Source organism: Periophthalmus magnuspinnatus, chromosome 3, assembly GCF_009829125.3.
Source record: "Periophthalmus magnuspinnatus isolate fPerMag1 chromosome 3, fPerMag1.2.pri, whole genome shotgun sequence".
Classification (NCBI taxonomy): domain Eukaryota; kingdom Metazoa; phylum Chordata; class Actinopteri; order Gobiiformes; family Gobiidae; genus Periophthalmus; species Periophthalmus magnuspinnatus.
The window spans coordinates 432,089-457,638 of record NC_047128.1 but is presented as its reverse complement, the minus strand read 5'-3'; the positions used below and the strand labels follow the sequence as shown (position 1 = coordinate 457,638).

Below are 25,550 nucleotides of genomic sequence, written 5' to 3'. Positions count from 1 at the left end.
TCACTGTGTGTTAGTGTGTGTTAGTGTGTGTTACTGTGTGTGTTAGTGTGCGTGTTAGTGTGTATGTTAGTGTGTGTTAGTGTATGTTAGTGTGTGTGTTACTGTGTGTATTAGTGTGTGTGTTAGTGTGTGTCACTGTGTGTCACTGTGTTTCTGTGTGTGTTAGTGTGTGTTACTGTGTGTTAGTGTGTGTTGTGTGTGTTGGGGTGTGTTACTGTGTGTTGGGGTGTGTTAGTGTGTGTTACTGTGTGTTAGTGTGTGTTACTGTGTGTTACTGTGTGTTGGGGTGTGTTAGTGTGTGTTACTGTGTGTTAGTGTGTGTTAGTGTGTGTTACTGTGTGTTGGGGTGTGTTAGTGTGTGTTACTGTGTGTTAGTGTGTGTTACTGTGTGTTGGGGTGTGTTAGTGTGTGTTACTGTGTGTTAGTGTGTGTTAGTGTGTGTTACTGTGTGTTGGGGTGTGTTAGTGTGTGTGTTACTGTGTGTTAGTGTGTGTTACTGTGTGTTGGGGTGTGTTAGTGTGTGTGTTACTGTGTGTTAGTGTGTGTTAGTGTGTGTTACTGTGTGTTAGTGTGTGTTACTGTGTGTTAGTGTGTTAGTGTGTGTCACTGTGTTTCTGTGTGTGTTAGTGTGTGTCGTACCGTGATCTCCTTCAGGTCTTTGTCTTGTAAATGTTGCAGTGGGTCGATAAAGTTTTGTTTGACGCTGATGTCCAGAGAGTCTTTGACGTCTGCCATCTGTCTCATGGCCTCCCCCGTGTCCACCAGAGACAAACCTGTCCACAGAGAGACGATCAGAGACAGACCTGTCCACAGAGAGACGATCAGAGACAGACCTGTCCACAGAGAGACGATCAGAGACAGACCTGACCACACAGAGACGATCAGAGACAGACCTGACCACAGAGAGACAGACCTGACCACACAGAGACAGACCTGACCTCAGAGACAGACCTGACCACAGAGAGACGATCAGAGACAGACCTGACCACACAGAGACGATCAGAGACAGACCTGACCACAGAGACAGACCTGACCACAGAGACAGACCTGACCACAGAGAGACAATCAGAGACAGACCTGACCACACAGAGACAGACCTGACCACACAGAGACAGACCTGACCTCAGAGACAGACCTGACCTCACAGAGACAGACCTGACCTCAGAGACAGACCTGACCTCAGAGACAGACCTGACCACACAGAGACAGACCTGACCACACAGAGAGGCGTCACATATAAAAGTCTCATTCTGTTGTATTCTCACACTTCACCACTAGAGGCCGTCTACATCACTGTCTGTAGTGAACCAGCTCTGGTGAGACAGGAGACGCCCAGAGACACGGGTGAGTCTCAAATACTTTTTACTTCTACAAAACTTAAGTGTATTTACTCTGTCCAACAGGAGGAGGATCATTTTATCACCACATGATGACATCACAAGGTGGAACAGAGCGTTTTCAGTTATAAATCTGCAGGTTTGTGTGTTAAACATGTGAGAATGACACAAAACACAGCTCCAGGTCTGTGTGTGACGAGGCTCCTCCCACTAAATCCTGTCTGATCCTTTAACTCTGTGTAAATTTAAACTCATAGTCACCGAATATGGAGTAGTCCCCGAGCTCGTGGCCGTAGCGGAGCATGCAGTCCCCCAGGAGCCCCTCGGCCTGTGGGTACCCCGTGGTCTTCACCTGCCCCCGGATCTTTGACACCGTGTTCAACATGTTCAGTTTGGCCCGAGACGCTGAAAAAACAACATTTTGACAACATTTGTTTTATTTTGGGAGAGATTTTGAACAGAAATCACAGCCTTTCAACAGGACGTTAGTGTATTTAATTTGAACTCCAGTTTAAAGAGACTTTTTCAATCTCCCGTGTTCTGACTCTGTTCCTCATCAAAATCACGTGTGAAGAGGTTTTAGAGTCATCCATGTTTGAGTAATCTAGAGATCTCTCCTTAAGGTTACAAAGCTGCTCATCACAGTTTTAATACATAGTTTTAACACAGTCAAACATGTCGATCTAAATATGTGAAGTGTCAGTTCATCCCACACAGAGGTAAATAAATGTGTCTTACCGGGGTTTGGCTGGAGATATTCTGTCGTTTTGGACAAAAGGTCGAGCACCGACTTGTTGGTGACGTCAATTTTCTGGAGAAAGATCAAAACACAGATGTAACAGGAAGCAGAGATGCACCGATATCGATATCTGGTGTGAATATCGGTGCCGATCCAGGAATATTTTAGACAGGTCTATTTCTCAATCCCTAGATGCACCGATACCAGTATCGAGTATTGGTCCAATACCAGGTGTCAGTGCTCGTACTCGTCAATGTACGAGTCCTGGCTGCAGATACCAAGAGCCGATACCAAGAGCCGATACCGCTGTAACTGTGCTCACAGTGTGGCTCCAAATATTTAAGACTCTAAAGGTTTTTGTAGTTCTGAGCAGAGCAGTGTTTATGACAGGATCATGCTAAGGATGCTAACAATGCTAACGTTGCTAACGTTGCTAACGTGACATTTGCTTCTTCATTTTGACTCAAACAAAAGTGATGAAAGTGTGGTCGAGGTAAAAGTGAGACAGCACTCACTGTTATGCTAGCAGTTAGCTCATTAGCAGTTAGCTCATTAGCAGTTAGCTCATTAGCAGTTAGCTCATTAGCAGTTAGCATGGACAGGTAAATATTAAAGCCAGGAGTTTATCTAAATAAATGATATTGGTATTATATGAAACAACAGTGATTTCAGCTGAAATTTAAAACAGACTCAGATCAAAAATGAATTAGATTCACCACTAGAATCAAACTCCTGTAAAAATAATGTCTGGTATCGGTATCAGTACTTGATATCAGCGAGTACTCAAAAGGAAGTACTCGTAATGTTTTAGAAAAAGTGATATCGGTGCGTCGCTCATCTCTGCACTAGTATCTGTCAATATCAGGAAGAGGCAGGTCCTTAAAGGCCAAGTATCGGTATCGGAGCTGACGACTCAGGATCGGTGCATCTACTGACCCTCTCCATCTGTTTCAGTGTTTGTTTCATACTGACCCTCTCTGTTTCAGTGTTTGTTTCATACTGACCCTCTCTGTTTCAGTGTTTGTTTCATACTGACCATCTCTGTTTCAGTGTTTGTTTCATACTGACCCTCTCCATCTGTTTCAGTGTTTGTTTCATACTGACCCTCTCTGTTTCAGTGTTTGTTTCATACTGACCCTCTCCATCTGTGTTTCAGTGTTTGTTTCACACCGACCCTCTCCGTCTGTTTCAGTGTTTGTTTCATACTGACCCTCTCTGTTTCAGTGTTTGTTTCATACTGACCCTCTCTGTTTCAGTGTTTGTTTCATACTGACCCTCTCCATCTGTGTTTCAGTGTTTGTTTCACACCGACCCTCTCCGTCTGTTTCAGTGTTTGTTTCATACTGACCCTCTCTGTTTCAGTGTTTGTTTCATACTGACCCTCTCTGTTTCAGTGTTTGTTTCATACTGACCCTCTCCATCTCGTGGAAGTCGTCATCGAGCTTCGTTCCTTCAGCTCCACTGATCTTTTCGCTGAGGAGCTGCACAGAAACAAGAAGAAGAAAAAAGTTTATAAGGTGCTTTTTTTTTTGCTTGTCTCCATGGTGATGTTATTGCTTCACCTGGAATGTCCCGCAATATGGCATTAAACACATCTGTCTTGCATTTATTCCATAAATACATATGTATATTTAGGTACAGTACTTTTGTACTTTTACTTTGATCCACCACCAACGAGAAAGAAAAGGACTGAGTGACATTTGGCTCCAGTGAAATGAAGCTCATCGAGGCTGAAGGCTGAAATGAACACGAGCGTCATAGCAACAAAAGAGCCAATCAGGAGCGAGCATGTTGAAGGTCACGCCCCCTCAGCCCACAACACTGGTTTAACAAGGAGCGGGCGCTTAGCAACGCTGTCAATCAAACCCGTTGCTAACGCTAACAGGAGCGACCTCGGGGAAAGAAGGACCTGATTTGTCTGTTATTAATGTTCAGATCTTGATTTACAGACACAATAGTGAAATAAAAACCCCAGGATCATGTAGAGGGTTAATACGAACATTTAAGACCAGAATGAGTCTGAAGCAGCAGAGACAGAGAGAGGACAGAGGGGACAGAGGGGACAGACAGAGGACACGGTCTGTGCAACATCATGACATCACTCACACTCTGCACAAATGAAACTCAACACATGCGACACAAAAATGTTTATTCCACAGCAAAAATAAACACAATGAAAGCCCAGGTCTCCACACGGCGTCTTTCACTAAACACTGGGTCTAAATGCCTGTGGACTTTCTGACCCCGTCCAGTTCAAAAGTGTCAGAACATGGACTCCAGCCCCGGCACCGCGCTGGACAGGTTTAAGACGGATTAAAATTCACAAAGAAAGAAAAAAATGTACAAGAGAAAAATATTTAGGGCATTTGTCCAGATCAACAAGTCTGCAACAAGTCTGCAACACGCCTGTAACACGGCTGTAACATGGCTGTAACATGCCTGTAACTCATCTGTATCATGTCTGTAACACGTCTGTAATACACTTGTACCATGTCTATAACATGCCTGTATCATGTTTGCAGTGCGTCTGTAACTCGTCCATAACTCGTCTGTAACATGCCTGTAACTCATCTGTAACACGTCTGTAACTCGTCTGTAAACACATCTGTAAATAATAATAATAACACGTCCACACAGGGCACCACATGACTCCGGCTCCACAGACGTCAGGTTCAATGTTTAGGTTCGATCCTGAGTCTCTGCCGTCGCTTCAGTAAAGTTTTCTGTTCACACGTCGTTTGGTTTGTCTGGCAGCAGCTTTAAATATAGAACATGGAGATGATGTGAGAGCCTGATGGGGGCGTGTCAGGGGCGTGTCAGGGACATGTTAGGGGCATGTTAGGAGCCTGATGGGAGCGTGTTAGGGGCGTGTTAGGAGCCTGATGGGGGCGTGTTAGGGGCGTGTTAGGAGCCTGATGGGGGCGTGTTAGGGGCGTGTCAGGGGCGTAGGAGCCTGATGGGGGCGTGTTTATATTAAGTCCAATTATCACCTCAGCCCCAAAGTGCAACATTCAACAACAGCAGGAGAGAAACAGACACATCAGACTGAGACCAGAGGACCTCACATCAGACTCATCATCACATCCTCTCTCCTCCTCTCGTCTTCTTCTCCTCTCTCCCACTCCTCCTCCTCTCTCCCCCTCCTCCTCCTCCCCCTCCTCCTCTTTCTCCTCCTCTGTTACTGTACTGTTGGCGCCTCCTCTCTCCTCCTCTCTTCCCCTCCTCTCTCCTCCTCCTCCCCCTCCTCCTCTCTCCTCCTCTCTGTTACTGTACAGTTGGCACCTCCTCTCTCTTACATAAGCGCTGGCTGCAGATGATGCAACAGGACGAGGACGATGGGACAGAGTGGACGGAGCAGGAGGCTTTGTGTGAAACAACAAACACAACTGGATCATTACACAGGGAGATTAGCATTAGCATTATTAGCATGTTGTTAGCATGTGTAGCATCTGTCGTCTCTGTGACGTTTAGCGATTTCCCAAAATGCAAATCTGCTCTTGATTTATCACAAGTCAAATTTACCACGTTTAATAAATCTACACATTTTAGCATTTTGCTCCTTCTGCTCCCTCTTCTCCTCCTCCTTCTCCCTCTGCTCCTCCTCCTTCTCCTCATTCTCCTCCCTCTAGTACTTCTTCTCCCTATTCTCCCTCTCCTCATTCTTCTCACTCCTCCTTCTTCTCCTTCTTATTCTCCCTCTCCTCCCTCTGCTCCTCCTCCTTCTCCCTCTGCTCCTCCTCCTTCTCCCTCTCCTCCTCCTCCTTCTCCCTCTCCTCCTTCTGCTCCTCCTCCTCCTTCTCCCTGAAATACCAAAGTTTCTCAGTTTTGTTATTCACCTAAAATTAAACAAACGACATTTTAGTGACAAACCAATTTTTTTTGGTCGTTTAATTTTGAATCTAAAATTATGCAAATGAACCTGAACTCACGGTTTTTAGGTTTCACTGTTTCACTTTAACTGTGGTTTTATGATTTTATTTTAATGAGACAAATCCCCTCCCCACATCATCCAGATCATTAAAGTTTAAACCAGAACAACAGAGGCCCCAGGACGGAGCCTTGTGGTGCCCCAGGGTGAAAACTGCAGCATTTACACAGACAGCGCCACCTACAGACCATTTACCAAAGTCAAAACGTCTAAAAACACAGCACCACCTCCCTGTGTGACCTGACTAACTCCAGAAGAACGATCTCCATGGTGACGAACCCTCAACGAGAAAAGTTACATAACGCAGCTTTAATATTTTACCTACAAACGAGCCAACAGCGCGTTCACCCGACTCCCCCGTGAGCCAAAATGAGCCAAAATGAGCCAACACGTGACTCTGGTCCAGTCACATCGAGGACGACCGCACGTTTCTTTTCTACGTTTCATATTGAACAGAAACGGCGTCTCACTGAAGCTCAGAGTCAGAGCCAAACGGAGCAGGAAGTGGGTCACCCCGGGTTAAATTTAGCCCGATCTGAGCAGAGCTGAGCCGCAGATTTAGAACAGACGAGGAAAAGAGTCGGAAACATGAGGAAAAGAACAGAATGCTCCAGTGAAGGGAGTCCTGACACGGAGTCTATGGTCAGAATGTGCAGCGAGGCCACACACCCCTCATGACTCCACCAGCAGAGGGACGGAAGAAAGTAAAACATCCTCTACCCGTTTCATCAGGACATTCATCCCTCCATCTGTGACCAGTATCGAGTATCAGACACCGATCGATACCAAGACTAGTATCGAAACAAGATCCTCATGTGTCACAGGAGTCGATACCAAAAAAGTCACACTGACAGAAACCTCTCTCTTTCCTGTCTTCCCCTCCTCTCTCTCTCCCTACATTCTACTTCCTCCCCCTCTCCTCGTCTTCCCTCTGTTCCTCCTCTTTCCTCTCCTCTTCCTCCCTCCTCTCTTTCTCCCCATTCTTTTACCTCCTTCCTCCTCCACTAACCCTCCCCTTTCTCTCTCTTCCTCCCTCCCTCTGTCCTTCTCCTGCTTCTCTCTCTCCCACTCTTTCTACCTCTCCATAACTTCTCTCTCCTCCTCTCTCTCTCTCCCCCTCTTTCCATCTCTCCATAACTCCTCTCTCTCATTCTCCTCCTCTTCTTTTATCTTCTCTCTCCTCTCTGTCTCTTTCCTGTCTTCCCCTCCTCTCTCTCTCTTTTCTCTCCCTACATTCCTTTACCCTCTTTCTTTCCTCCCCTTCTCCTCGTCTTCCCTTCTTCTCCTCTTCTTTTACCTCCTTCCTCTCCCACTCACAAAAGACTCATCAGTAGAATTCATTTATCTATTTAAATAAATAAATAAAATAAAATGTGTTTTTCTTTGTAGCTCTTCAAGTTCCATTTTAAATTTTATTTATTTATTTTTTCACAAGCCAAAAAACAAAAACTGTCAAACTATTAACAGTCCAAAAGTGGGAGCAGAAAAAGTGCAGAGAAAATGTCAATTCAAGCTCGATTTACTTGACTCTGATTTACTCTGTTTAATCTGGACTACAGTGTACGAGCAAAGCATTCTGGGATTTGTAGTATTAGTGGTACATGTGTTATCCACCAGGGCAGCTCTGACGCACATTTAATATGATGTCACGGGCCAAATATAATAACACCACGGGCCAGATTCAGCCCCGGGGCCTGCATTTGACACATGTGGTTTATATTTACTTGAGCGATATATCGAACTCCAGGGAGTTTATCACGAAGCTCAGTGAGAAAAGAGGATCTGGATTTATTTAATATAAAACATATTTAGTTGTTTTTCTTTATTACATAACTGTGTCCAAACGTCTGACCGTCGTGTTCACTGACCGCTCCAGAATCTATAATCTATAATCTAATCTATGACTTTGTCCCTCTGCGTCACGTGACCCGCGGCTGACCCAGACCCAGAGGTGACACGTGCGTCATGTGACCAAACAGGATGTGTCATGTGACCAAACAGGATGTGTCATGTGACCAAACAGGATGTGTCATGTGACCAAACAGGATGTGTGTTGAGTAAGTTAGCAGTTAGCAGTTAGCAGGAAGAGGAAGTGGCCCAAAGCCTGATGGGAAATCGCAGGTGTCAGCTGGTCCCATAATGAGTCTGAGTCTGTGATTAGACCCGGGACAAAAGACACAGGACGACAACGAAAACACAGAGGACGAAACACAAACGCACAAAAAAAAGAGAAAGAAAGAAAGAAAGAAAGAAAGAACTGTCACGGTTTGAAAAGTCGACAGAGAAATGAGTTTTGTTTAAGAAAATGCAGCAGAATTTAAAGCAAACTCAGACTTAAAGAGGAGGACAGTTCTGTGGGGTGTGCGTTTCTCACACAACATATTTACATCATCACGTTCGCACAAAACAACTTATTTATTCTTATAATGAAAAAAAAAAAAAGGAATATTTTGTCATTAAAGCTCAAATGTCACAAAAACTGACTGTTGTAGTTTTAATCCATGTTAGAACGTTGTTATCGCATCAAAAACAGACCTGGAGTCGTGTTTTGTTTCATTTATTATTAGTCTGTCACATCTCCAAACCTCAAAACGCGACGTTCCACCTTGTGATGTCATCAAGTGGGAGTTTTTTAAAATAAGAGCTCCTTTTACCTTTAGTTCAGTAGGAGATTGACAGATCCAGATCAGCAGAAATGATCCAAATGATTCTATAAATGAAGGTGTGTGGAGTTTAAAAACACAGTGGAGCACTTCCTGTATCACCACACGATGACATCACAAGGTGGAACAGAGTGTTTTCAGTTTGAGAGAAGAAGAACTCAGCGTAAAAATAATTCATCATCTCATCTGCTGAAGCCCGAACTAATCACATCCAAATGAAGCTGAATCAAGAAGAGACAAACTTTACTCTTAAAACTGACGTCACAGCGCCCCCTGTGGCCTGGAAGACAGTCACAGGTTAATGACAGAGGAGATCAGACACACACACAGACACACACACACACACAGATACACACACACACACACACACACAGGTAATTTGCGTTTGTCCAAAAGGCGCAGGTTTAAGAGGATTAGGACACTTGACTGATCGTGTTCAGATTCACACGAGACTCCGGGGCCGTGTTCACACTTGTCCTCGTCTCGTCCCGGTAGAACAAGAAACGGTCTCAGCGCCACAGTTTAATTAAATTCTGTCACTGGACCAAAGTTTCAGAGTGAAGAAACTTTAGGTGAAGCGAAGGTCTGGGTCAGTTTAAAGTGACGTAAGAGTTTGTGATCAGAGGGACGTGTGCAGCTTCAGGACAGACGTGTAGAAACGGTTTGGTTTTAAATCGTGGGTCAAAGGCAGAAGCTTCGTCTCATTTGTCTGAAACTTAAGGACAGAACCAAAATGAACCAGAATGAACCAGAATGAACCAAAAAGAACCAAAAAGAACCAGAATGAACCAGAATGAACCAGAATGAACCAAAATGAACCAAAATGAACCAAAATGTACCAAAGTGACAGATCTGCTCTGGTCCTGGGACAGAGGACGTTTGTGCAGAAAAAGCTGAAGTTCTGGTTTGAAACACGTCGACACAGGCCCAGACACACAACACACACGCACACAGACACACACACACACACAACACACACGCACACAGACACACACACACACACAACACACACGCACACAGACACACAACACATAATACACACACACAGACACACAACACACACGCACACAGACACACAACACATAATACACACACACAGACACACAACACACAGACACACAACACACACGCACACAGACACACAACACATAATACACACACACAGACACACAACACACACGCACACAGACACACAACACATGATACACGCACAGGCCCAGAGCTGGAGGAGACGAAGAGTCACGCACACAACACACACACACACACAACACACACACACATGGATACACACACAGACACACAACACATGATACACACACAACACACACAGACACATGGATACACACACACACAACACATGATACACACACACAGGCCCAGAGCCGGAGGAGACGAAGAGGACAGGAACGACACTCAGCACACACACACAGGCATACACACACATGGATACACACACACACACACCCCGACACACCCCACACACACACCCCCACATGGACACACACACCCCCACCTGCATACACACACACACACACACACACAGACGTCATGTTCCTGAGCGTTGATTTACTTTAATAAGATAAATTCAGACGTTATTAAACATCTGAGTTTTATGTAAAAAACGTTTAAACGTCACTTTTTTCTGCTCTGGGGTTCGCCGCCTGCTCGTCTCCACGGAAACGCTAAAGCTTTACCCGGAATGTTTCCCAGTGTGGCATTAAACCTTTATCTTTTCATTCTTACTGTGTCTGGGTGTGACTCTTCACAGAGCCGAGCTGTAACTTGCCCGGTGGCGTCTCTGCTCGTCTCCACAGAGACAGATCAGTTTAATGCCCGACTGTGGAACATTTCACATTTTACTGTTGTTATTGTTGTTGTTTCTGTTTGTGTTTTATTAAAGCTTCACACTGTAGCATTTTGAGACTTTCAAATGTAAAGTGCATTATGTATAAAACCTTTTTTTTTTTTTGTAGTTTTTTTCAGTCAAAGCACCAACGTCTCCTGGGAAACAAGCCACACCCTCCACTGGAAAAACTACACAGTGAGTCTTTAAAATGTGTACTGTATTTATCGGACTATACGTCGCTCTGGAGTATAAGTCGCACCAGCCAAAAAATACATAATAACGAAGAAAAAATAAAAGTCAAACACGCCAAAAATGCAAAATAATCAAGAAAAAAAACCATATAAGTCGCTCTGGACTATACGTTTTTTGGGGAAATTTATTTAACAAAATCCAAGACCAAGAACAGACATTTTATCTTTAAAGTCAAGTTATAATAATAATAATAAAATGTGGAACAACAGGCTGAATATCAGTACATCACGCTAACGCTAACGCTAACGCTAACGTAACACACAGACAACAAACTGTCTGGTTCAGTTAATCAGAGACGCTACGCTAATGTAACATAATGTCCACAAACACGAGGAACACAGAGTTGTTTTCACTGATGTTTACTGTGGTCTTACTTCACCTCAAATCAGAACGAGCAAACAAATCAAATGTACGCACAAAACTCCACATGACGCACGGAAATACACACAACACTTTGTCCTGTGAGTAAACAAAACGCTGAACTGAAACTTTATATTTTACTTTTCTATCGTTTCTTAAATCGTCCGTCAGGTCAGACTTAGCATTAGCGTAAAAGGCTAACCGGGAAAACAGGAAGTAGTTTTCATGACCTTAAACTAAACGTATGACAAACTAAACATTTACAATATTGTTCCAAATAAAAAATATCACTTTTATGGTTTTATAAATGAAGAGGAACTTAAATATGAAATGTGTAAAAGAAAACGAGTCAAATACATTTTCTTACAGGTATTACAAACACACCAGCGCCATCTACTGGTCAAACAAGTGAACTGCAACATGGATAAACAACAGTTACTTAACACAAATGTGAACACGAACATGAAGCATCTGAGAATCAGTCACACCCCACGTCTCACTCCTCACACCGGGACACGTCTCACTCCTCACACTGGGACACGTCCCTCACACTGGGACACGTCTCACACATTGTTTCCATTCTCCCACAGGATTTCCAAACATTTAAACTGTCACCGCCATTAAAATACCACGACCAACAAACAGAAACAGAGAAACACAGGCAGCTTCAGCAACGACATAGAGAGAAACAGGCAGCTTCAGAGTTACAGTGTTTATACTGAAGCTGAGCTGCTCATATTTCTCTGATGAACTGAAGCCAAATCTCTGGATCTATTTACACCACAGTCTGTTTATTCAAATGGACAGAGCTAACGTGTTAGCCGCCGCGCTACAAACAGGAAGTGATCATGGACACACTTCCTGCTCCATCACTTTCTGTGTAACCTCTGACCTTAAAGTGTTGGTATTAACCCTCTACATGATGTTTGTATTTCACTTTTGTGTCTGTAAATCTAAATAACATTAATAACAGACAGATCGGCCCTGTTAGCGTCACTGTGGGGTCATTTGTTCTGATGCTTCCGTTCCAAACAAACAGAGCCTCCGCTCCACAGACGTCACTGTCATTGTAATGATTATGAGCCCCACAGAGGAGCAGGAGGGAGGGGCCCGTGCACACTGTGGGTCTGAGCAGGAGGGAGGGGCCCGTGCACACTGTGGGTCTGAGCACATGTGCAGCAGGACGAGAGATTATGTAACATGTCACATCACACAGGGACATGTACAGAAACACGGGAAGAGTACATGTGTGTCACCTGCAAAGTAACGAAAGAGTTTAAAGTGACGCTAACACAGAACACACACGGAACACACACGGAACACACATGGAACACAAACAGAACACACACGGAACACACACGGAACACACACGGAACACACACGGAACACACACGGAACACACACGGAACACAAACAGAACACACACGGAACACACACGGAACACACACGGAACGCTCTGGTGCCATCGTAAAAATAACCCCCAAAACAAATATTCAAATAAGATAAAGCTCATTTTATCCGAACATCAACAACTAAAGAGGAGGTATTTACTTCTCTGTTGTATTAAAGAGGAGGTATTTACTTCTATGTCGTATTAAAGAGGAGGTATTTACTTCTATGTCGTATTAAAGAGGAGGTATTTACTTCTATGTCGTATTAAAGAGGAGGTATTTACTTCTCTGTTGTATTAAAGAGGAGGTATTTACTTCTGTCGTATTAAAGAGGAGGTATTTACTTCTATGTCGTATTAAAGAGGAGGTATTTACTCCTACGGGGTATTAAAGAGGAGGTATTTACTTCTCTGTTGTATTAAAGAGGAGGTATTTACTCCTACGGGGTATTAAAGAGGAGGTATTTACTTCTATGTCGTATTAAAGAGGAGGTATTTACTCCTACGGGGTATTAAAGAGGAGGTATTTACTTCTCTGTTGTATTAAAGAGGAGGTATTTACTTCTATGTTGTATTAAAGAGGAGGTATTTACTTCTATGTCGTATTAAAGAGGAGGTATTTACTTCTATGTTGTATTAAAGAGGAGGTATTTACTTCTATGTTGTATTAAAGAGGAGGTATTTACTTCTATGTTGTATTAAAGAGGAGGTATTTACTCCTACGGGGTATTAAAGAGGAGGTATTTACTTCTGTGTTGTATTAAAGAGGAGGTATTTACTTCTGTGGGGTATTAAAGAGGAGGTATTTACTTCTATGGGGTATTAAAGGGGAGGTATTTACTTCTGTGTTGTATTAAAGAGGAGGTATTTACTTCTATGTCGTATTAAAGAGGAGGTATTTACTTCTATGTTGTATTAAAGAGGAGGTATTTACTTCTCTGTTGTTTTAACTGTGACACTTCACATATTTAGATCCATGTTTCATTTTATTGTTTTGAAAATGTTAAATTCGCCCAAATCAAAGTATTAACATGTTTTATCAGTTTCACTTTCGTTTTTGTGGCTGAGTCCAAAGCCCCGCCCCCTTCACGGCGCCGTCACATCACAATCAGCGTTAATGAAACTACTGCACATCACACCAGGTTTGTGAAGCTGTAGTGTGTTGTTTTGTGTCATGTTTTTGTATATTTATGGAGGATTGTCGTGTGGGAGCGTGGGTGATGTAGGCTTGTGGGCGGAGCCTCGTACAGGAGGGTTTGAATAGGTCCCGGGAGAGATCTCTAGATTACTCAGACATGCATGGACGACTCTTCACACGAGATTTTGACGAGGAACAGCGTCAGAACATGGGACAAACACACAGAAAAACGTTGATTTTGCTGAATTTCCAGAAAAGTCCGTGCGGCTTTAACACAAAACGGTGAAAACGCCACAGCGCTGCTTTTGTTTGGTTCAGACAAACGAGTCGGGAGCAGCTCAGACTTTGGACCTGCTCAGAGGGAGGAGGCTGGAATCCAACCCCAACTATTGATCTCTGGCTGTGGGTAAACGACGCAGGACACAGAGCGGCCGTACTGTGATGTGAAGGTGCTCGTCTCCACGGAGATGACGCCGCCCTGAATGTCCCGCAGTACAGACTTTACTTTACTCTGCGCTGGGGTCACGTACAGACGCCACACGAACATAAACGCTGGGATCATTGGTTTATTTACTTTAAACAAAACTAAAATAACACAAAACGTACGGGGACATTTTCAGTTATTTTTTGTCTAAATGATCAGATTTAAAGTGTTAAAGTTTAAATAAATAACTTGTCCGACTCATTACAGACTCAAACTAACGACTAAAGTGTTTCATTCTGCTGTTTATGAGGATTTTTAACAATATTGTAGATTTGAAATAGTTGTCGTGGATTAAATCTGCTCTTGGTTTTTGTTTCAGTTTTGCAAAAATGAGTTTCAATATTATCGTTTCTCGTCTGTTTTTACTTCAAGCCTCTTCTGGTCAGATTACCGCTGGACACCGCCTTATATCTGTCTGAAACGAGGAGCTAATTACACAGAACGTCACACCTATTAGCATCCTGGCTCGCTCTGTTGTCCTCTTTGTTGCATTTGTTTGCTTTGGGTCTGAGGATGGACTTATAGATGATGTTTCAGGCTCCAAGCGTTGTCTTTCCTCACAAAAGTAGCTTCTTTAACTCCCCTCTCAAAAATAAACAGGTCTAAGTAGCTTCAGTGTCGTTAGCGCCCTCTTCAGACAGATATAAGGCCGTGTCCAGCAGGAATCTGACCAGAACTGACTTGTACGAGCAGCTTAACGACTTTACTGTAAACTTTTGTGGAGTCACGGAGTTCGTTTCTCTGGCTCTGGCTCTGGACGCCTGAGGATCGCACACACACAGTCATTTGGCCGGTTAATAATTAATGTGGTGATTAGTGGAGTCTCAGATGGTTTCAGAGTGAGTCCTGAGGCATCGCAGATAAGCAGAACAAACAGAAGAGATCAGCGCGTACACGGACAAAGAGAAGAGCGTGGACACGGCGGCAAAATAACTCTACACACGGCGGAACGCTCGAATTCAAACCGGAAAAGCTACGTCCGGTTTTACATCTAATTCATATTCAGTTTATTCAAATGTACAACCCATTATTCAGACTAAATAAAGAAGTGACGTCACCCACAGTGTAGCATCGAGGCTAGCAGTTATAGCAGCTAATCTGGAGCGGAGTTTCATATTTAGAATTCTGACCGCGAGTATCATAGCAACCGAAGAGCCAATCAGGAGCGAGGCTGTTGAAGGTAACGCCCCTTCCCGTCCGTATGGTCACTTTAACAGGGAGCGAGCGCTTAGCAACGCTGTCAATCAAACCTGTTGCTAATGCTAATGCTAACGCTAACAGGAGCGACCTCGGGGAAAGAAGGACCTGATTTGTCTGTTATTAATGTTCAGATCTTGATTTACAGACACAATAGTGAAATAATGTTAGGATCGTCATCATCGCGAGAATGTAGCTAACCTGCTAGCTGCTGAGTGCGAAACAGGAAGTGATCATGTGCGCACTTCCTGTTCCCTCGACTCTAACTGCTGCTTCAGACTCATTCTGGTCTTAAATGATCCTGGGGTTTTTATTTCACTATTGTGTCTGTAAATCAAGATCTGAACATTAATAACAGACAAATCAGGTCCTTCTTTCCCCGAGGTCGCTCCTGTTAGCATTAGCGTTAGCAACGGGTTTGATTGACAGCGTTGCTAAGCAGAAGGGCCGTCTCTTTGGTCGCTATGATACTATGATTATCCTCTACACCCGCAGAAGCTGTGGGCGGAGTCACACTCACTCAGTCACGTCTTTACAGTCTGTGGTTTAATGCCATAGTTGGGAAAAGTTACAGTGTGCAGCTTTAAATGAGTGACATGTACAGAGAGGTCCACGTCTGTTATTGTAGATGAGACGATTTCACATGTTCTGCGTAACTGAATCTTCATTTTTAATCTATTCAGACGTGTAAAAATGCACTGGTGTGTGTTTTCTACTTAATCCAGGGTCGACTTTAGAACAAAACTCACACGGGCTCATGTCTCTGCAGGATTTAAATCACACAAAAAAATGTGATTTCACTCTTAATCTTTGGACTTTGTTTCTTGGTGTGAAAACATCATGAGCGTCTGTAAAACTCAACCCTCTGTGTGTTTGTGAAATCTGTTTTTAACGTGTGAACAAAGTGTGTGGTTAAAGTGAAAGTGTCGCGGCAGGAAGTCAGTCTCACAAGTCACACACATTCAAATCCAAATCAACAGAACTCACGATATGAGACGAGGACGGTGACGTTTACACAGAATCTAACTACAAACCACTGTTTTTATCGTTTTTCCTCAAAAGAACTTTTTTACACAGAGCCTGAAACAAAACTCAACATAAAACTGTGTTACGTTTGTAGAAAATACGACGAAATCTTCAAGAATTGACATAACTACAACATTAAACATGAGGAGTTTTCAGATTCTTGAATGTGATGATGTGATACGTCCAGAAGGGGGTGCAAGAGCCAGTCTTTTCTATCGATTACTGACGATGTATTTTAATAGAAATGATCAGCTTCAACATTTGTGTATTTACCTTTTTGGATATTTCATGGTACAGACTTTACCACAGACTGTTTATGTAAATGGACAGAGCTAACCTGCTAGCCAAGACGCTACAAACAGGAAGTGATCGTGTGTGCACTTCCTGCTCCATCGACTCGTCATTCTGGTGTTAAATGTTCGTATTAACCCTCGACATGATCCTGGGGTTTTTATTTCACTATTGTGTCTGTAAATCAAGATATGTCTTTAAAGTTCCACCATGTAACTTTCCTAGTGCAGGGTACATTTTGTCGTCATGGAGATACTTATTACTTTGTGTATAAAATTCCACAGTGTGGCATTAAACTTGCAGTGTGTCACATTATGTCACTAAAGGCCTTGAGTTCATGTCTGAGTCTGTGCAACTGTAAAGCACCGAAACTGAGCCAGAGCAGACGGGGCGGGGCGGAGACGACGGGGGCGGAGGCCACGGGGGCGGAGGCGAGGGGGGCGGAGGCCACGGAGACGACGGGGGCGGATGCGGCAAGTGCAGACGCGACGGGGACAGACGTTTTATAAGTAAAGGAACAAGAACAAATCTTCAAATTCCCGTCTTTTTTATGATAATTATCACTAAAACATATGATTTTATACTATGACATCACCTCTTCTCTCATGTATCACCACACGATGACATCACAAGGTGGAACAGAGTGTTTTCAGTTTGACAGAAGAACTCTCTAAATCTGCAGGTTTGTGTGTTGAACATGTGAGAATGAAACAAAAACTCCAGGTCTGTGTGTGACGAGGAAACGACTTTAGACCAGGTCAGAGTCGTGTCGGTGTCAGACGTGAAACAGAATGAAGAGCATCACTAATGTTCACGACAGGATCAAAAACACACACGACACTAAATGGGACGGAGGGAGTTTAAGGTCCGTCGTGTCACGTGTCCGGTCTGGGCTTCGTCGTATAAACACTTTCACCAAGGTTTAATTTAAGACTTCAGTCCAAAGACGTTCGGCAAAACTGTGACGTCACTGCTCTGTGCTTCAGTTTGAGCTGAAACGAGGTCATTTCTGTGGAAGAGCAGGAGCAGGTGTAGAGACGAGTATCATAGCAACCAGAGAGCCAATCAGGAGCCACGCACACACACACACACACACACACACACACACACACACACACACAGGGGGAGAAGTGGTTAAGTGTCTTGCCCGAGGACACAACGTCACTGTCACTTGTACAGTTACATAAACAGTTTCAGTTTCATGAGATTTTCTTCAGCTCAAACCTCTTCACCGAGGTCTGACTCAGGGGCCTCACTTCTGTCATTGTTGAACCTCACACCGGACAGTGGACCTCACACTGGACAGTAGACCTCACAGTGGACAGTAGACCTCACACTGGACAGTAGACCTCACACCGGACAGTAGACCTCACAGTGGACAGTAGACCTCACAGTGGACAGTAGACCTCACACCGGACAGCAGACCTCACACCAGACAGTAGACCTCACACTGGACAGTAGACCTCACACTGGACAGTAGACCTCACAGTGGACAGTAGACCTCACACCGGACAGTAGACCTCACACTGGACAGTAGACCTCACACTGGACAGTAGACCTCACAGTGGACAGTAGACCTCACACCGGACAGTAGACCTCACAGTGGACAGTGGACCTCACACCGGACAGCGGACCTCACACCGGACAGTAGACCTCACACCGGACAGTAGACCTCACACCAGACAGCGGACCTCACGGTGGACAGTGGACCTCAGTGACCTCGACATCCACTGTCCGTTCTGAATGTGACACGTGGAACTGGACATTTTTAGGGTCAGGATTTAAACGGCGGCAGAACATCAGGCCTGTTTTTCACGGCTGCAGGGACCTCGCTGCAGGGACCTCGCTCCGTTGCACGTTCTCCATGTGTCACCTCTTTTATTTGCATATTCTCTCTGTGTCAGTCACAGTTTCACACAGATCAGGAGTGAGTCACGACCGCAGCACGTTTCACACTTTTACAAAACTCTCAAGTATTTTTAGATAAGTGAGATAAACCGAGCGTCATCTTCAGAGACAGATACATCCAGCCGATATTTGCAGCTTTAAGCGTATGAGCGATCGGTGTTGAGTCTCGCACAGAGTCGATACTTCGTTTGACTCAGACGCCGTTTAAATGTGTTTAAAGGAGATTTATGAAGGTTTTTTTTGGAGATTTTAGACCAAAGACGTGCGGGAAAACTGTGACTTCGCTGGTCTGTGGTTCAGTTTGAAGTAAAACGAGGTCATGGATGAGTTTGGACTAAATTAAAATAAGATAATTTCAGTATCGGTTAGCGCGTTAGCTATGTCCATTTATATAAACAGTCTGAGGTTGAGTCGTAGTGAATGTTTTGGAACTATAAAACCACATAAATCCATAATATTTTCTCACTTCTAAAACATAAAAGTTGGATAATTTAGTTACATAAATAAACTTGAATGTAATAATCCCAGTTTGTCGAAAATGTTCAGTTCAACTCTGCGGCGTTTACCTCAAAATGACCTCATTTCCCTCCGCGGTTCATCTTCCTGTCTCCACCTGCAGCTCGTGTTTGATTCGCTCGGTCGTTTCCTGAGTCTTTCGCACAACATCAGAACAATAACACAATATGAAACAGCACTACACATCTACGGCTTATCAGGAGCGCGCACAAAAGACCAACGCTGACCAACGCTGACCACGCCTCGCAGGAACCAGAGTGACCACGATACACAGGACCAGGACGGTTTGGTAGTACAGCTGTTTCCTGAAGGTGGACAGAGACAGATTAGGAGGGGGACACCGGGACTTTGGCGTAAATGTTCGGACAGGAACAAGAGACGTTTTTGGATCAGAGACGAACAATCGGCTTCAAACAGCGTCGGCCATTTTGAAATAAACACACAGGTGGATAAACACGGGGACGCTTGATCTCACAGAGTGTTTATATAAAAGCACAGAGCTAACCTGCTAGCAACGCGCTACAAACAGGAAGTGATCATGGGCGTGTCTCTGGAGCCATCAACTCTGGCTCCAATTCACTTTCTATTGAAAAACTCTCCCCTCTCTCTGTCTCTGCTGCTTCAGACTCATTTTGGTCTTAAATGTTTGTATTTATTTTATTTTTTTTATTTGTATTATTTTTTTGTTATTTTGAGTTTATTTATTTATTTATTGTTATTTTAAGTTTTTGTTTGTTTTTTTAGTTCATTTATTTATTTTTGGTTATTTTGAGTTTTGTTTTTTTTAAGTTATTTTGAATTCATTTTAGGTTCATTTATTTTTACGTTTGGTTTTTTTTGTTGTTGTTTTTTTAGTTATTTTGAATTTTTTATTTATTTTTTTAATTTTTTTTATTGATAATCTCTGTCCTCTCTCTGTCTCTGCTGCTTCAGACTCATTTTGGTCTTGAATGTTCGTATTAACCCTCTACATGATACAAATACACTTTAAATTTCAAATGAGACTCAATGGAAGGGAGACATATTTTCACAAAAAAATAAATAAATAAAATAAAAATAATAAAAAATTAATAATAATACTAATACTAATACTAATAATAATAATAATAATAATAATAATAATAATAATGATAATAAATAACACAATATAAATAAACAAATAATAAAAAAAACAAATAATACAAATAATGAATAAATAATAATAAAATGTTTAAAATGTTGTGGTGATTTGAGTCAAAATTTTAATAAATATTTTAAAGTAAATAAACCATTTTTAATGCAGTCATGTGACTCTATCGTCTTCATTGGACTGACCTGAAGTGACCAGACGTGTTTATTAAAGCCTGAACACACATCCTCACACTGACCCGCTCTGAGGTCAGCGGGCCCTGAGGTCAGCGGGCCCTGAGGTCACCGGGCCCTGAGGTCACCCGACTCCACAGAGGTGATCATTAGAGTGTGTGAGCGCCCCCTGTGGTCAGTGTGACACATAAACATAAATCAGATCATTAAAACGATAAATCTAAAACTGGTGAGAAAAGTTTCCACACAAACTCTGAATCTTCAAACTGACTGAAATATTTTCCACCAGTAAAAGCCAAAGACATTCCAACTAAAGCAATTCTAAAAAAATATATCAACAAAATGAAACAAACTTTCACTTTCACTTTCATCGAGACAAAACAAAACGACGACTCAAAACCAAAACCGTTTCTGCTGAAGTGCACGGCTGTAGAGTCAGAGCTCCGCCCACTCCGACGATTCTGACTCACACGAGGAGCCGCACGGAGCCACGACCTTTGACCTCTGCAGCCCACAGTCAGATGTGGACATAAAGATTGTGTACAGGACAGAGTTTTAAACGTGTCCAGGGCTGTTTCTGTGGACGGTTTGAGTCTGGGTTTCACGTCCTGTTTGTGTTTTTTTTACGTTTGATTCTTTTAAATGTCGAGTTTAAATCTCTGTGTTTGTTTTTTTCGATCTGTGATGAACCACAGATGAACTCAAGTCTCTGTGTCTTTATCTTTTCTATCTCAGTATTGGATCAACAACACGGTTTAAACTCTGGGCAAAGGTTCGTTCTTAGAAACAGTCGTCCTTTTGTCAGAGTCGACCTTAAACGTGTAAAACAATAAACAATAACGTCATGTTTTAGTCGATAAAGTGGTTTAAAGACGACGATTTACTGGACGACGTTGAACCAAAACATCTCACAGTATTAAACTTTACATTTGTACAAAGCTGTTTGTCTCCGTCCCTCGGTCGTCCACGTCAGAGACAAAGTGAAAGACACATTTAAATCAGGTTTCACAAAACAAACTGGGTCATTTTTATCTCACTGTTTTCAGACTGTCCTGTATCGGCCGATATCAGATCAGCACAGACTATACACAGAAAATATCGATCGGTATCGAAACAGAAAAACTGAATTGTGCTTCTCTATTGGTGAGTTATCATATCGACTGAGAATATGTTTCACAAAACAACAAATCAAGATGAGATTCAAATGAGATTAAAATTAATTTAAAATGAGGCTGGGATGAGATTAAAAAGAGATTAAAATGAGATTAAGATTGGATTGAGATTAGATTAAAATGAGACTGATATGAGACAAAAATGAGATTAAAATGAGACCAAAATTAGACTAAAATGAGATTAAGATGAGACAAAAATGAGATTAAAATGAGACTGAGATTATATTAAGATTAGATTAAGATTAGACGCAGATTTAATCCCTGACTGCTCTGGTCGTTTTCATCAAACGAGCCTCGAGCTGCAGATTCGACCACACACACAGGTTTAACCTTTCTGCCCTGGGACAGACTGGGGGAAAAGTGGCTGATTCTGCGTCTACAGCCTCTGATCATCACCAAACACACTCACTCTTTTATGGAGGTGAAGTGTCTTGCTCAAGGACACGAGGGCAGAGTGTGCGGTTTAACAGCAGCTCTACTGAGACCAACAACGATATGAAAACAACATCATTTTTACTTTAAACAAGAAAAAAGTCAAGGCCACACTCCAAAAGTTTCAACACAAACAACAACGACGACAACAACGACGACAACAACGACAACGACAACAACTCGTCTTCATCAAATCCACGAAAGAGAAAACTACAAAACAAAATCACAGAGGAAACAAAAAAGAACAAGTCTGAAACTGAACAGACTCATGTTAAGATTTATTTCTACAGCAGATTTAAACATAAACATTTAATCTACAACTAAAGAGAAGAAACAACAAACACAAACAGAAGAAAACACGACTCAGAGACAAAGAATAAAACAATAAAACACAAACGTATAAAAGTTAAAACTGAATTTAAACCAAACGTCGGCTCATTCAGGTCTGACTCTTGTTTTGAACATTGGCTCATGTGTGAAGTCCCCACGGACACGACAGTTACACAACACATCATTACATTATATGTAAACACACACATTCTCTCCCACACACACACGCACACACACACACCCACACACACAGACACACACACGCACACACACACGCACACCCCGACAGACACACACACACACACACACATTCTTACTCGTTACTCATCTACATCATGTCCACATTTTTAAAACATTGTTCATTTCTCGTGAGTCGATATTTAAGTTTCCCCACAGTCAAGTTGTTGTGTTGTGTGGTCTTGTGTTTGTTTAGTGTAGTGTTGTTGTGTTTGTGTTTGAGTTGTGTAGTGTTGTGTTTGTGTTGTGTAGTGTTGTGTTTGTGTTTGAGTTGTGTAGTGTTGTGTTTTTGTGTTGTATTGTGTTGTCTCCATGGAGCAGGTCCACACAGTGTTGTCTTGTGTGTTGTTGTATTGTCTTGTGTGTTGTTGTCTTGTGTTGTGTTGTTGTTGTTGTTGTGTGTTGTGTTGTTGTTGTTGTGTTGTTCTCTCTGTGAGCCTTAAACTCTTTAAAGTTTCTTTGGGGCGCGGGTCAGACACAGGAGACACAATAAAAACATAAAATGAACACACTTTCCACACAGTTTCACGTCACGCGCTGAAACTGAAGCTCGAGCGTAAATAAAAAGTGAAAATGTGTGAAATGACGTAAAAATTGAGTGAAATAAATAAAGAGTTTAAATGTTTCTGACGTACCTGACTCGCTTTGTGGAACTGCTTCTTCAGCCCCGCCACTGACATCTTTACACGAGCCCCGCGTGGACACGAGACACGCGCCTTAAACACGAGCCACAGACACAGACGTGCCCCGGGATAGAAACACACCGGCCCCGGGAAACTAAGACACGGACGTGCCCCGGGAAAGACACACACGAGCCCCGCGTTTGAGCTGCGCTCCCCGCATCAGGAACGAGAGTCTGAGCCGAAACATCCGAGGAACGAGAGCCACGCACTGACGCACGCGCCGCACCGGAAGTGACGAGACCGTGACAAAATAAAAGCTTATAATGTGAAATTTAAGAGTCCGAAGAATTATTTATTCATTTAATTATGTGATTATTTTTATGTATGTATTTATTTTATTTTTTATGTATGTATTTATTTTATTTTTTATGTATGTATTTATTTTATTTTAATGTATGTATTTATTTTATTTTTTATGTATGTATTTATTTTATTTTTTATGTATGTATTTATTTTATTTGTTTATGTATGTATTTATTTTATTTTTTATGTATTTTTTATGTATGTATTTATTTTATTTTTAATGTATGTATTTATTTTATTTTTAATGTATGTATTTATTTTATTTTTTATGTATGTATTTATTTTATTTTTTATGTATGTATTTATTTTATTTTTTATGTATGTATTTATTTTATTTTTTTATGTATGTATTTATTTTATTTTTATGTTTTTATGTGTTTTATTTGTTTAAGTTTGGTGTACTATAGAACCTTTAAATGTGCAGTATTTTTTCAGTGGCTGGTTCATTTTCTCACCTCACAGTGAGGAGGTTTCATGTTCGAGTCCCGGGCCTCTGTGGAGTTTACTCGAGTACATCTGAGAGCTGTACTTTTACTTAAAAAAAAAACAAAAAACTGAAAAAAAAATCAAATCTTTGTCAAAATCATCCCATTTAAACCTTTAAAGACTCAAATCTGTGAGAAATACTTTTACTTTTACTCTTGAAGTACATTTTTAAACAGGTACTACAGTAGATGTGATACTTTTAGTTTTACTTGAGTATTTTCTTGCTCTAGTATCTGTACTTTTACTTAAGTAACACAGTTGAGTACTTCTACCTCTGACCTTAACCTTTGACCTGCAGCAGTTTCACCGTTTTGTTTTTTTTTTCTTTTCTGTTTGACAAACTTAAAGGAAAGTTTTATTTTGAAATGTCTCACAGGAAGTGAGTGTGTTCTGAGGAGGATTTATAATACTGCTGCTGAGGAGGAGGAGGAGGAGGAGGAGGAGAGAGAGGAGGAGGAGAGAGGAGGAGAGAGAGAGAGGAGAGAGAGAGAGGAGGAGAGAGAGAGGAGGAGGAGGAGGAGAGAGAGAGGAGGAGGAGGTGAGAGAGGAGCAGGAGGAGGAAGAGAGAGCAGAGAGAGAGGAGGAGGAGGAGAGAGAGGAGGAGAGAGAGAAGAGAGAGGAGGAGGAGAAGAGAGAGAGGAGGAGAGAGAGGAAAGGAGGAGGAGGAGAGAGAGAGAGGAGGAGGAGAGAGAGAGAGGAGGAGGAGGAGAGAGAGAGGAGGAGAGAGAGGAGAGAGAGAAGAGAGAGAGGAGGAGGAGAGAGAGGAGGAGACAGAGGAGAGAGAGAGAGAAGGAGGAGGAGAGAGAGAGGAGGAGAGAGAGAGGAGGAGGAGAGAGAGGAGCAGGAGGAGGAAGAGAGAGAGGAGGAGGAGAGAGAGAGAGAGAAGGAGGAGGAGAGAGAGGAGGAGGAGAGAGGAGAGAGAGGAGCAGGAGGAGGAAGAGAGAGAGGAGGAGGAGAGAGAAGAGAGAGAGAGGAGGAGAGAGAGAGACAGGAGGAGGAGAGAGAGGAGGAAGAGAGAGAAGAGGAGGAGGAGGAAGAGAGAGAGGAGAGAGAGGAGGAGAGAGAGAGAGAGAGAGAGAGAGAGGAGAGAGAGAGAGAGAGAGAGAGGAGGAGGAGGAGAGAGAGGAGAGAGAGAGAGGAGGAGAGAGGAGGAGAGAGAGAGGAGAGAGAGAGAGAGGAGGAGGAGGAGAGAGAGGAGGAGGAAGAGAGAGAGGAGAGAGAGAGGAGAGAGAGAGAGGAGGAGGAGAGTGAGAGAGGAGGAGGAGGTGAGAGAGGAGCAGGAGGAGGAAGAGAGAGCAGAGAGAGAGGAGGAGAGAGAGAGGAGGAGGAGGAAGAGAGAGAGGAGAGAGAAAGGAGGAGGAGAGAGAGGAGAGAGAGAGGAGGAGGAGGAGAGAGAGAGGAGGAGAGAGAGGAGAGAGGAGGAGGAGAGAGAGGAGGAGGAACAGGAGGAGGAAGAGGAGGAGGAGAGAGGGGAGGAGGAGAGAGAGGAGGAGAGGAAGAGGAGGAGAGATAGAGACAGGAGGAGAGAGA

General features: G+C 42.8%; 1 protein-coding gene across 4 annotated transcripts in view; it reads right to left on the bottom strand.

The window, feature by feature from the left end:
* sh3gl3a (SH3-domain GRB2-like 3a) overlaps positions 1–23,383 on the bottom strand; it is a 33,790-nt gene extending 10,407 nt beyond the window's left edge. For all 4 annotated transcript variants that reach the window (XM_033990729.2, XM_055229281.1, XM_055229283.1 and 1 more), the window contains exons 1-5: positions 23,184–23,383; positions 3,489–3,557; positions 2,076–2,148; positions 1,599–1,742; positions 640–773 (exon numbers count right to left, since the gene is read on the bottom strand). In XM_033990729.2, the coding sequence (XP_033846620.1) occupies positions 640–773; positions 1,599–1,742; positions 2,076–2,148; positions 3,489–3,557; positions 23,184–23,228 (465 nt within the window). In that variant the 5' untranslated portion in view covers positions 23,229–23,383. The remainder of the gene's footprint in view (positions 1–639; positions 774–1,598; positions 1,743–2,075; positions 2,149–3,488; positions 3,558–23,183) is intronic.
* Positions 23,384–25,550: the final 2,167 nt, after the last annotated feature.